Genomic DNA, 13,695 nt, shown 5'->3' with positions numbered 1-13,695 from the left:
ACAATCTGAAATTCACTTCTTGTTTAGGAAGCAAAACCGTGCACGTTCTCCAGGTGCCGGCCTGAAAGCCACGCCACGCGAGCGCTTACCCAGCGCCATCTGTGTGCCTTTGGTGCTCACTGTCCTCCCATTAAGGTGCAGGTCAGGTGCCTTTGTCAAGGGGAGGGGGACAGCGGGTCAGGCGAGGTTGCCCAGAGCCTAGAACACTGTGAGAAACGCTTACTCACTGCTGATGGAGTCACCTTTGGTGTAGAAGTCTAGGAAGGGGCACTCAGGGCACGTGGTGTCAAAAGGTATAAAAGAGGAGCCCCTGGGGGTGAGGTACGAACCGATTCTCTTGCCTCCTCAGCTTTGCCCAGAGCTGCCTCTGGCATTTCACAGTTGCTTATAATTGTCTTCCAAAGGCAGATACTGAGGAGGGGAGGGAAGGAGGAAAAACCCTTACAAGGCCCTTTGCCCTGGTCATCAGTTGTTACTCAGGAGCTTGCTGTGACCTTGGTCCCTGGAAAGATAACGGCAGTGGACACAGAGGGCTCGTCTGACCGCCCAGCATCCGCGAAACAGCCCCCCGTGGGAACGGTGGGGGGCTGTTCCCCTCCGGATTTCTGAGCCAGGCGAGGCTCTGCGAGCTGTGCCCCCGGGACAGCCGCGGGCTGTCTGTGCCCCACCTCCTGCCTCCCACGAGGGAGGGTGGTCCTCCTGCCCGGTGCGGCTCAGCTGGTGCTCAGCAGAATGGCGTCCCTTTGCTTTGCTCTTCTGTTTACTCTTTGTCTCTAATTCGGTTCATGACGCTGATTCAAGCTTCAGTTGAGCATATTTTCTTTTTGTTTCTTCTCTTATCCATTTACATTAGGAGCAATGGTGGCCTTTTCTGAAGTATGACAGGATGTGTGTGTGAGTGCCTAAGAGCTGTCTTCAGTTGGGAGGTAGAGGAAATCATGTCTCCCAACGTGAAATTTCATGAAAACAGAAACCACGGTGTGTGGAGTCCTGTGTTAAACTGGGGAAGCCTCCCCTCCTTCTCTGAGAGAGGTTTTGCTCTCTCACACCTGTCTGCTTACTGTTAATTTGCTTTTTCAAGGAAACGCAGTTAGGATGTTGAGTTCACTGGGCTAGTTTTCTTTTGCCGCAGAGCAAATTTTCTCGCATTTCATGGCTCAAAACACCACCCATTTCTTAGCTCACAATTCTGCAGGTCAAGAGTCCAGCTATGTGACTGGGTTCTCTGCTCGCTGTATCGTAAGGCTGAAGTCAGGTTGCTAGCCAGACTAAGTTCCTGTCTGGAGAGTCCGGGGGAAGTCTACCTCCAGGTTCATTCAGGTTCTTGGCAGAACCGGGTTCTCAGTGGGGCTGAGGTCTCTGTTCTCCTGCTGTCAGCCTGGCATTGTTCTCAGGTCCTAGAAATACTCCAGATCTTTCTGCGTGGCCCAGTCCATCTTTCTGCCTGCACCGCATGTCAGATCCTTCTTGTGCTTCCTCTGATTCTTTTTCTACTCACCAAAGAAATCCCTCTGCTTCTGCAAGGGCCCCTGAGGTTAGGATAGGCCTGGTTTCAGGTGGGCTGTGCCCTCTGAGGTAGCCTAAAGCCAGAGCAGAGCCCGTCCTTTTCAAGTCCTGGGGACGATGCAGGACCTGCACGCCCGGGAGAGGGCGCCTGGAGGGGTGCTGGGGATCTTGCCTGCCATGTCTGCTCACCATGCTCTTTCTTGCTGTTGCGTTTACCCGTTTCTCCAAGGTCACAGAAGAGAACGGCGAGCAAATGCCCTGTTACTTTGTCACGGTAAGCTTACAGGAAGTTGGAGGAGTTGAAACCAAGAACTGGACAGTCCCCAGGAGGCTCAGTGAGTTTCAGAATTTACACCGGAGACTTAGTGAGGTACGAACGCTTGGGGCACAGGCTTAGAATTACTGAGCGAGAAGAGATCTCAGGGCCCATTTCCATTTTAATGGCACAGGGAAACTGGTCCCTCTTTCCCCTTTGCTGTTGACACTGGCACAGTGGTATTTTCAGCCTGATGGTTGGAAATTTACCTGTAGGTCAACCGTCTAGTCTAGTCGGAGTCCTTGAATACACAGATCGCTGTCTGACTGCCGTTGAATCCAACAGAACCCCAGAGCTGGAGGACAGCTGAGGGTATCTCTGGCCAGTGGTTTCAAAGCTGCTGGTTGTGACTCGTTAGAGGATAAAGGGATCCGTTCGGGGTCGCAGCAGTAGAGGGTAGAACATATTGCATTGCATCACACAAAGGAATCGAGTCTGTGAAGTGTGGCGTTGGAAGGCACAGGCTCTGGGGCCAGGTTGCCGGAGTTTGCCTCCAGTTTGGATCCTCGCTTCCCCGGTCACCAGCTTGTGACTGGCCCTGCCACTCCGTCTGTTTCTGCCTCTCTGCCCTCATCAGTGGGCACAGATACTAACAGTGTCTTCTCACCCGCCTCCCAGAGCTGTCATGAGAATGAAAGGAGTAACCACGCACAAAGCGTTTAGAAGAATGTGCTACACATAGCAAACATTATTTGTTTTTATTAGGAGTAATTACAGTCAGAGTGGGCTTTCCTGGTGACTCAGTGGTAAAGAATCCACCTGCCAGTGTAGGAGACTTGGGTTCCATCCCTGGGTCGGAACAATTCCCTGGAGGAGGAAATGGCAGCCCACTCCAGTATTCTTGCCTGGGAAATCGTATGGACAGAGGAGCCTGGTGGGCTACAGTCTGTGGAGTCATGAAGAGTCAGATACGACTGAGCAATTAAACACACGCATAGCTGTTACACACGCCAGACTTCTCGTACAGTGTCTGGCAGGACACAGGATTTAATCCACAAAGAAAAGCCTGTTGTTATTATTTATTAACATCCATTATTATTATTATTAATATATTTACATTCTGCACTTTGCCCCTGTAAAGCTGGTTCTTCCCATGCTCTACTTCGGTTAACTGTGATAACGTTTTACAGATGTGTTGTAAACAAAACACATTCCAAGAGGAAAACTCTTGCCGTGAGTCAGTTGTCCATACCCAGAACTCTGTGCTGTGTGCAGACCCGTCTTCCCAGCCTGGCTCCGAGATTTCCAGCTTCCAGGCACTTGTCAGTCTAGGGACGAGTCTTAGCTTTTCTCGTCACGTGTCCTGTTCCTCCATATTCTTTGAGCCTGGTTAGAACAGGTAGGTTTTCAAGGTGTTCAGTCTCAGAGGAAATGAATACAAGATGAAGTTACTTGGTTTGTTCTTATTAAAAATCTAAAATAAATTTTTAAAGATTTAAATGTAATTTTGAGATAACTAACATTTATTTCTTTTCTCTCACAGTGTTTCCCTTCTTTAAAAAAAGTCCAGTTGCCTTCTCTTAGCAAGCTGCCTTTCAAATCTGTAGATCAAAAGTTTATGGAAAAGTCAAAGAATCAATTAAATAAGTTTTTACAGGTAAGCCACTGAAAACTTTTTGGATATGGAAGGAAACATTAGTAACTTGGGGTTAAACTGACTCCATTCTAACTGTTTGCCTGTAACTTGGGGTTAAACTGACTCCATTCTAACTGTTTGCCTGTTCACCTTCTATTCTCACACATCATGCCAGATCCTCAAAATATCTTTGGTTTGGGGTTTAGGGTATTTGGGGTTTTTTTCTTCTTTGTTTTTATTATTTGTGTGTGTGTGTGTGTGTTTTTGTAGTTAAACTATTGTTGTTGTTGTTGTTGTTCAGTTGCTAAGTCCTGTCCAACTCTTTGTGACTCCATGGACTGTGTGCAGCACGCCAGGCTTCCCTGTCCTTCATCTCCCAGAGTTTACCCAAGCTCATGTCCATCGAGTCGGTGATGCCATCCAACCCTCTCATCCTCTGTTGTCCCCTTCTTTTGCGTTCAATCTTTACCAGCATCAGGGTCTTTTCCAGTGAGTCAGCTCTTCACATCAGGTGGCTAAAGTATTGGAGCTTCAGCATCAGTCCTTCCAATGAATATTCAGGTTGATTTCCTTTAGGATTTTCTGGTTTGATCTCCTTGCAGTCCAAGGGACTCTCAAGTGTCTTCTCTAGCACAATTTGAAAGCAGCAATTCTTTGGCGGCGCTCTGCCTTCTTTACAGCTCTCACATCTATACATGACTTCTGGAAAAACCATAGCTTTTGGTTCTACGGACCTTTGTTGGCAAAGTGATACCTCTGCTTTTTAATACGCTAAGTTTGTTACAGCTTTTCTTCCAAGGAGCAAGTGTCCTTGCTTAATGTGTCCTTAAATTAAGCAAGTGTCCTTAATTTCATGGCTGCAAGTCACCATCTGCAGTGATTTTGGAGCCTAGGAAAATAAAATCTGTCACTGTTTCCACTTTTACCCCATCTATTTGTCATGAAGTGATGGGACCCGATGTATAGATATAGAATATGCCGATACCATGTGTAAGGCTTTCTCCAGTTTTGTAGCTGGACACAACCTTGTAACTACCATCCAGTCCCAGAAACAGGGTGTCTTCTGTCCCACCAGCATCACCACGGGGGACCAGAGTCCTGACTCCCAACTGTGTGGTTACAGCAGGTTTTGAACTTCACATGAACGAAGGTTGTGGACCCGCTTCTGTGTGACTCCTTTCACTCAGGGTGGTGGTCCCGAACTTCTTCATTGCAGACCATCTTTGATTTCCTTTTCCTTCTTGTTTTCATTCATCCTTTTGCTGATGGGCGTTCAGAGAGTTTGCAGCCAGAGGCTGTGCAGGGGAGCGAAGCTGAAGCTGCCACTGCTGGTCTTTGGTGAATATCTGCTGGGTGGTCCCTGGAGATTGGGGGTTTTCCTTTATCCTCAGTAGTCAAAGCAGTTTGTACACTCTCATCAGCAGCATGCAGGGTTCTGGTCGCTCCACACTGGACCGTTTTATTTTGTGAAGTTAAAATTGTGTCTGTTTTTCTGTTGTGTCACCTGTCTTCTCCATATCGCTTTGCAGGAGTTGGGTGTGTGGTTTGGATGTAAGTCTCTTGTGTAAGCCTGTGCTGTGGATTTCTTCTCTCTTTCTGTGGGTTGCCTTTTCAGTCTCTTAATGAGTTCTTTTAATGAGCATAATTCTCAATTTTAGTCCAATCTATCCTTTTTTTTTTCCTTTTTTGTGCTTAATGCTTTTTGAGCTCTTTGCCTACTGCATGGTCCTAAAGATAGTCTCCTGATTTCCTCTAAACACTTGTTTTCCTTCAGTCTATGTTTAGAGAATAAGGCCGGACAAAGCTATGCTGTCTCCAGTAGCAACCACTATTCATTTTTTCCTTAGCTGGGGCCTCTGTCTTCAGACTATAATTAAGTCACTCACACCATGGGCCCCCAAGTCCTAGTTCTCAGGGGCAGGGGGCATGAACCTTCGCCTCATAAAACACTGTTTGCCAATGAAGAAGTAGCTGGAAGTCCTGACACTTCATAGATGTTGCAGATTCTCAGTAGAGGCTATATTAAAATATATTCAGTTGAGTCAGGTGTATGGATCATAGTTAAATTAGGTAAATTTTAGCTAGAGTTCCCTTACAGGTGTCAGTCAGTTTCTGCTTTTCTCTCATATATTCATTTCTCTCTAAAGATACATGTATGTGTTGTTATAAATATATAAATTTGTGTGTGTGCGTGCGTCCATCAGGAAATAAAATAGTTGCAGCTTTGAAAAACTTTCCGAGTTTAATTATGGCAGAAGTGGGATAGAGAATCATTTATGTTTAAGTGGTCTTACAGAAATATTACTATCTTGTTGCTGATTCAGAATGTGCTGCTGCTGCTGCTAAGTCACTTCAGTCGTGTCCAACTCTGTGTGACCCCATAGACGGCAGCCCACCAGGCTCCCCCGTCCCTGGGATTCTCCAGGAGAACACTGGAGTGGGTTGTCATTTCCTTCTCCAATGCATGAAAGTGAAAAGTGAAAGTGAAGTCACTGTTAGCGGCCCCATGGACTGCAGCCTACCAGGCTCCTCCGAAATACTAAACCCACTCAAGCATCGTACCTGATTAAATCATTCAGATGAATTTAAGGTCTTGTTTGTGAAACGAATCTGCATTATTCACAGTTCCAGGTTGTGAAGTCCTTCGTGTGTGGCTCTGGGACCCTCCAGCTGACACTTGCATTTCCTTGCAGCCTCTGCTGTTGGGGGAGGGAGGGTCTCTGGGAAGGGAGGGTTGTTCGGTGCTGCCAGCCTTTCAGCCGCCTTTCCAGCTGTACTTCAGAGACCGGGGCACCCTTGCACTTCTGGGGATGTGGAGAGGGGCCAGGCTTGCCCCACTTGGGTTGCTGGTGATGGAAATAGGTTCGTGGTTCCTGCCCTGGTGCCAAGAGGAGCATGTGCTCTGCGCTGCCACTAGGTGGCGCGGGTGAGGCTGGGGGTGGTACCACCTGCCTGAACAGGTCCAACAGCTTTCCCAAGGAGCGGCTTGTCTTCCGATCAGGAGGACTGTAAGTCAGGAAGTAACTGTTTAAATTGTTTTTCGTTTCCTCAAAGACTTTATTTGAAAGTGCTCCCTGTTTGATATATTTAGGTAGGTTACACAGCTGACTGAGGTTTCATAATATCATCCCATAAATGGGAAAAGCAAAATGCAAAAGGTTTAGTCTGAAAGGCAGATATTATTAGGTCCACAGGACCTTCTAGAAAAGAGGATTTCCATTGAGTGTGTGTTCATGTGAATATTTATATATGGGTCTCTGTCGAGGCAAACTAATAACAGATATTTAGTAATCTAGCTGATTGTTCCTCACACGCTACTCCAGCCGTTCCCCCGACTACGCTGCAGCTGCTTCTGGGGGTGACCCTGCTATCTGCTCTTCCCAGAATGCCTTGTACACTTGTCCCCTCCTATCCACAGCCCTTCTCCACTCTCCGCCACATGCAACGACATGCTCTGAGCCCTCGAGGGGAAGGATTGGGACTGGAATTCTGTTCTCAGCATTAAAATGTGATAAAATCCCAATTATACCTTCCCCCATGGACATAGTCTTTGAGAACATGTCTAACTTTTCATACATAATTAATTTGTTTATTTAACTTCATAATAGAATATAACTCAGTCCAAACACTTGACACGTCCTGAATCATTTCCACGTTTATGATTGTTGTATTATTTGAGGCTTACCACTAGTTACCCGTTCCGTGACTTTATGAAAGAGTGTCAGAGTGTAGATTAGCCAGGAAGTCAGGGTGGAAGGAGAATACCTCATTCCTGCTCATCCACACTCACGTACCACTGAGCATTTAAGGCTCTGTGAAAGGAATAAACGCTCAGGGGCCGGGAAGGCAGTAGTGAGTCCAGCGGCCCGTGCCCACAGTCTCCTTCCCACGCCTGAGGCAGAACCTGCAGCCTCAGGCCAGTCTTCTGCAGGACACAGGGAGCTGACCACTGCTGGAGTGTGGGGGGCCAGGGGCGGGGTGCCCTGGGACCCCAGTCCCCAGTATGGCAGTATTAGGCATTCTCAGAGGGGCTTTTCTAGGGAGGGTCATAGGGTTTATCAGATGTCAGCTTGCATCTGAACAAAGATAACGCAAATCTCATGGGGCAGCTCCTCTCTTCTCTCCCAGCAGAGAGGGTTCTGCCCTTAGAACCCGAGTTCCATCCCCCAGGGGGTCACCCCATCCATGGGGCAGGATTTCTTACTGGTTCGTTGATCCCGCAACCAGGAGCAGCTGCTTAGCACGGAAATGAACCTGACGATGTCCTCCTTTCCTCTCTCCTAAGGCCAGACAAACACGTAGAGAACTTGAAGGAAATTTCCACTTTAGGGGCCAATAAAAAGTTACATAATCATGTAAGCATGTAAGCACGCACCACCTGGGGAATGTGCCCAGGGACAGAAAGCTGCCGCCTGGCAGGCAGTTACCACCTTGTGGCAGCACAGAGCTCTTTGCTCAGCTGATGTGCAAAGTCCACAGGTAGCCATGAAACAGTGATTGAGTGAGATCCTGGTGTGCTGTGCGAATACATACCTTGTTCCAACACAGACAAGCGACAGTTAAGTTGACTTTGAAAGGTGGTGGCCCCTGGATCTGCAGGCGGTTTGCAAAGTGAGACTTTTCTGTTGCCCCAAGCCGTGAGTTCTCTTGTGGGCGAGCATCTCCCACCAGCAGAATGGTCAGGGAGCTCCAGTCAACCTACCTAGAGTTGTTTGCCATTGAGATTCAGTGAGAATTGGGCTAATGCATTTTCTTTCAGGGGGAAAGGATAATGGCTTTAGGTTCAGAATCGCGAGGGAAGTACACTTCCTGAGACAGGCAGCTCTTCATCTTGACGTTGGGGGCTCCCAGTGCACGGACGTGTTCCTACCATGTAGGAAGAATTAATCCTCTTTCTCCCACAGAATCTGCTTTCGGATGAAAGACTGTGTCAGAGTGAAGCACTTTATGCCTTTTTGAGCCCTTCTCCTGACTACCTCAAGGTTATTGACGTGCAGGGGAAAAAAGCCAGTTTTTCATTAGCCTCATTTTTGGAAAGACTCCCTCGCGACTTCTTTTCCCATCAGGAGGTGAGCTGCCTAAAGCTTGTATGTCTTTGAAACGTATTTAAGCAAACATCTGCTTGCAGGCTGTGTGAAGTAGCAGGTGTTTGTGGCAGGCCTGCTGCACGTGGGGAGAAAGCAACCCCCTTGACTTACCATTGCAGTCGTATTGGGGGACAGGATGGGTAAGCAGGTAGGTAGGTGGAATGCCGCAGAAGTTCTGCGGGAGCCCCTCTATGGAAGGCCGCCTGGCCATTCCCTGGGATGGGGACCTTCACTATGGAGGAGTTGGAGCTGATAATGAGGTTCAGGAGACAAGGCTGTATGAGGGGACAGCCAGCAGGTCTTGGACTGGGGGACAGCTCCAGGAAGGGGGCTGATGAGGCAGAGGGTAGAAGGAGGGGCAAGGCTGTGCCAGGCTGTGGGATTCAAGCTTTATTCTCAGGGGATGGAAAGCCATGGCGTGTTGTGAAGCAAGATGAACCTGGCAGTGATGTTAGTGGGTGAGGGAGTGAATAGAGGGAGACAGCGGACATGGGTGATCTCATAACCGGGCTTCAGGCTTCCCTCCTGCGGGCTGTGGCCCTCACCTGGCTCTCCAGCAAATTACGCGAGCCCGTCTCTGAAATCTGCCATCTCTGTAGTTCAATGAGAGACCCCTCTGCCTCTTCACCGGAATTGGTTTAATGAGTTCGGACAGAAGGAAGTGACCGCAGAAGGAGCGTCTGCTGCATTGTGAGCTGGAGCAGAGCCCACGGGATCCCGTGCCCACCTCCCTCCCGAGCATCTCCCTGCCTCTCTCCTTCATGGCCGTACGTGCTGTGTCTGGCCTGACTTGGCCCCCACCTCTGCCACCTTCTGTTTATCCCTGAACCTCTTGCCATGTACCTTGTGGCCCAGTTACTGCAGAAATCTGCCCTCTGAAGGGGAGGCCTCCTTGGTCTGTGGCTCCTCCCTGCTCTCCACAGCCTCTGGTGGTGGGAGGACTCCTCCTCTGCGACTTCCCGGCCGCTCCTCTGCCGTCCAACCCCGAAGCCCTGGTCCACAGTGCCAGCTGCTCCCTCTGCAGACAGCAGAGTGGACTTCCTTGGCTGTCATCTTCTGGCTGACGTCTGCACCCCTGCCTCCGCTCTGCACCCCGCTACAGAAACAGCCACGTGTCTCCTGGTCACCCCCGCACAGAGCTCAGGGCCTCTCAAAGTCCGGAGCTGCATCACACTCGTTTGCACTGGCCTGGTGCCTGGCATATAATGAGTTTTCAACTGAAGATTGCTGATATGGAGATCAGGAAATGAGACCAGCTGAAATACAGAATAACAGCTTGATTCAGAGCCTTAAAAATAAATTACTTCAAATGATACATGCCTGTAAAAACACAGTGAATTTAAAATCACTTAAGCTGAAAAGCCTTTTAAAACCCCAAATGGTTAGACAACTATTTTGTCATCTGCGAATTCACTCCTCATTAATGCAGTGACAGAGGCGTTTCAGAATTGTTTTAGAGCTTGAGTAAGGCCTTGGGATCAAGGTTTTCCCTGGGGTTAGATACACTTTGACCTTTTTGGAAAAGGCCTAGAGTTCTGCATGTAGGGAAGTGGAAGGACCGTGTGAGGCTGAACCTTGATGTCATTCAGAACTGACACTGCAAGAGGGATGGTGCCTGCATCTGTCTTGGGTGAGTGACCTGCTTTCTGTGACTTTTCTGTTCCCCCAGGAGGAGGCAGAGGAGGACAGTGACCTATCAGATTATGGTGATGATGCGGATGGAAGGAAGGATGCCTTGGCTGAACCCTGTTTCATGTTGATTGGGGAGATTTTTGAACTTCGAGGAAGTAAGCCTCTTTGTTACGATTCAGTCGTGTTTTCAGGTTGGGTGGCTATACACACATGGACACACGTATATTTAACATCCCTTTGTTCCTGAAGCAGACATGTATCTATATCCATCCAGCAGATACTTCACAGGCCAGCCAGACACCAAGGTCGACTCTTAGGACAGGTATCATCTCTGTGCTCTTGGAATGCAGGGTCCTGATTTACCCTGCCCCCTGTTCCTCTGAATATAGAAAGCTTTGAATTTGAAAGAAATAGAATTTGAATATAGAAAGAATTGAATTCAAAGCTGGAATGCTTTGAATTTCTTTTCATGGGACTTAGCACAGCCTCATGACTTCATCGCCGAAAGGTATACAAAAATTGATTTTGCGCAGCAGGGGAAGAGCCACTTGTTGAAGGTATGTGGCCAGGGACGCAGGGGTGGCCAACGGTGCTTTCAGCCACCTCTCTGCCCCAGAGCAGTGGTCATCCACAGAGGCGTGGGGGGCTTTTGTCCCCAGGGGACACTGGGCATGTCTGGAGACATTCCTGGCTGTCGCAGCCTGTGGGGTGGCGCCTCGGGCATCTTCTGGGTGGAGGCCAGGGCTGCTGCATGTACACCCCCAGCGCCCTGGGCAGCCCCACCACACAGGGTTCTCCTGACCCGAGTGACAGCAGTGCCATGTTGAGAACTCCTCCCCTGACGGCCCCCGGGGGAGATGGACTTCCAAGAAACGAGCATCGAGAGGATCAGGAGACTGTTCTGCTCAGACCTGCACGGGCGCCTCTGTCCCAGAGCAGCACTGGGTCAAAGGTCAGACTGCACTGCTCGGCTCTTGTCTCGATTCCTGAGTGGGACCCTCTGCCCACGCTCACCTTGCACAGCCCCCAGCTCTGAGTCATGAGGCCAGCATACTCAGGCACACCCGGAGCCTCAGGTACTAGCTAGAGGTGCGACATGTGCCTAAAGGCACACCTGAGTGCCTAGAAGAGGAAGCACATGGGAGGAGCCAGGTGTCACAAGGCACAGTCATGCCACTAGCCAATATGTGTTGCCCTGAGAGTGTCCTGGCCTCTGTCCCCTTGGATAAGCATTTCTTCCCTTGGGGCAAAGAGTGCTGAGAGTTGGTCCTAGGCTGTGTGTAGCTTCTTACTTATATACACCTTAACATGCCACTTAAAGAATTCTGTGCAGATAAAGAAACTTCCAAGGGCTGTTATAAACTTGAGCACATCTTTTTTGTCTTTTAATCCTCGGTGTCTGTTATAATGCCTCATCCGTGATCCATAGTAGGTGATTAAGAAAATGCTTGGGTAGATAAATGAATAGGCAAGAAAAGTTTTGGTGCTGGGCTTGCTTTGGTCATTTAAGTTTTTCTTTCTCTACTGTGTGTGTTAGTCACTCAGTTGTGTCTGACCCTTTGGGACCCCATGGACTATATAGCCCACCAGGTTCCTCTGTCCATGAATTCTCCGGGCAAGAATACTAGAGTGGACTGTCATGCCCTTCTCCAGGGGATCTTCCTGACCCAGGGATCAAACCTGGATCTCCTGTACAGCAGGCAGATTCTCTACTGACTGAGCTGCCAGAGCAGCTCAGTGGTTTCTTTCTTCCTCTAAACCAAATCTAAAATAATCAGCAAACACTTTAGAACTTAGGTTTTAGCTATAACTCCCTAGGGGAAACAAAAACATCTCAGAGATACAATCTTCCTTCACTATAAGGGTTTATATTTACCTTTATAAGTTATATTTACACTATAAGGGTTCCCAAAATGTAATTCACATTGAGCAACAGACACAATTAAACTCTAAACTCCAGGCAGAGGTTTATATATAAGGATGTTCATTTGAGCATAATTTTAATAATGAAAATTTGGAACTAAGTCAAACTTCAGAAACAGGTGGTAGTTAAATTAAGAACTATCCACACGATGGAGTATTGTCTAAGTCTGAAGGATCCTTTCAGTTGAAAAAGCTATACCTGGTCTATATTTTAGACACTTTGAGATGTTTGCTAATGTTTGTATAGGCAGAAAAAACCTCTCCTCCACCCACCGAGAGTCTGACTCTTTCTCAGTGAAATCTGGTCTATTAAACCATGACTCCTCCAGAGCTGGTAACAGTGAGAAAGCACCGTCTTCACCTTTGGTCAGTGTGTTCTTTCTGCCACAGGGAGACTGAGAGAGAGGTGGACGTGTCAGAGGCAGTCAGGCCAGGAGTCGGGCCCCAAGTCCTGTCTCCGCAGCGTGCACTTCCTCCTCATGCCTGCTCAGAAGAATGTTTGCTTTTGCTAGTGACATTTCAGAGGGCAGTAAATAGAACATCATTGATAATGAGATGTGATTTGTTTGCCATCAGCTAAGTCCTAGTGTTGCTGCAGCTGCCTTGTGGCTTTAAAGGGATGAGTCCTAGGAAGGAATAATGGGTTTGTGTGTGTGTGTTGGGGGACTAGAGAAGGTTAGGAAAACACACCAGAGTCAAGGGAATTGGTAGCAGGAGAGAATTTGTAGCAGAGCTTTAGTTCAGTTTATGAAAAGGGACCAGAAATACAGCTGTTTTAAATATTTATGACCAGGCACTCGGGTGTCAGGCATTCTTCCTGGAGCTGCTCGTGTCCTAGACCCTCTCTGGGTGTGGCCACCTCTCTGCTGCCCTAGAAGGTGCACAGAAGTGATCCTCCCCAACAGACACATGCCTCCCCAGTGCTCTGAATTCCATCAAACAGGAAGGGCACTTCTGAGGCATGGTTCTGATTCCAGGACAGGACTCTTGCTTGAAGGATTGACATTACTGCACCTGGACACATTTTAAATGTTAGAAATGACTTGAGAATGTTTTCAAGCCTAGTTCCAAGTCTGTGTTAACTGCTGTTGATATTTGTACAGAGGTGTTTGTGAATTTACTCCTTTTTTTTCTTACTGGTGCTGGAGACCTGAACTCCTGGCTCCATCATAGCCAAGCCGTGTGTCAGGAGCTAAACATTTCAGTGCACAGAGGTGAATATATAAAGGGAATATTTGGTTTTGATTCTAATTTGCAGATCAAAAATATCCTCACAGCATTTCCTTGCCTTCTTTTGGTTTATATTCATATTCTACGCTTAAAGCAATGTGTCTCCTAATCTAATGCTAATAGTTAAGAGTTTAGGTCTGTAGGAAGGACCCTTCACAAAACTCTGACACAAAATATTGATGCGACTCTTTGAGCAAAAAAAAAAAAAAAAAGTCTGTGTTAACACTGCCCTTTCCCAGGTGAGGCACCGGAGGCTGGGAGGAGGGGATGGCGGCCGCCTGCTCCAGGCAGTGGCGCAGCTGTGCCGGGTCCATGGCTCACTCGGGATCCTGGGTCTTCCCAGTTCCCCTTTCTTCCCCCACAGGCATAAAAATATATAAAGCCCTTGGTCTACACAGCAGTATTCAAAGGGAGCAGTTAGACCC

General features: G+C 48.2%; 1 protein-coding gene across 5 annotated transcripts in view; it reads left to right on the top strand.

Annotated features, from left to right (window-relative positions):
• The window catches only part of SNX25 (sorting nexin 25), a 91,200-nt gene that overhangs the window by 71,957 nt on the left and 5,548 nt on the right, over positions 1-13,695 (top strand). For 3 of the 5 annotated variants that reach the window (XM_068970544.1, XM_068970543.1, XM_068970542.1), the window contains 4 exons: positions 1,736-1,876; positions 3,306-3,419; positions 8,303-8,467; positions 10,155-10,272. In XM_068970544.1, the coding sequence (XP_068826645.1) occupies positions 1,736-1,876; positions 3,306-3,419; positions 8,303-8,467; positions 10,155-10,272 (538 nt within the window). The remainder of the gene's footprint in view (positions 1-1,735; positions 1,877-3,305; positions 3,420-8,302; positions 8,468-10,154; positions 10,273-13,695) is intronic. The other 2 variants (XM_068970545.1, XM_068970541.1) reach the window with 2 other exon arrangements.

This window comes from Capricornis sumatraensis, chromosome 4, assembly GCF_032405125.1.
Source record: "Capricornis sumatraensis isolate serow.1 chromosome 4, serow.2, whole genome shotgun sequence".
Taxonomy (NCBI): domain Eukaryota; kingdom Metazoa; phylum Chordata; class Mammalia; order Artiodactyla; family Bovidae; genus Capricornis; species Capricornis sumatraensis.
This window is presented reverse-complemented; position numbering and strand designations above follow the sequence as displayed.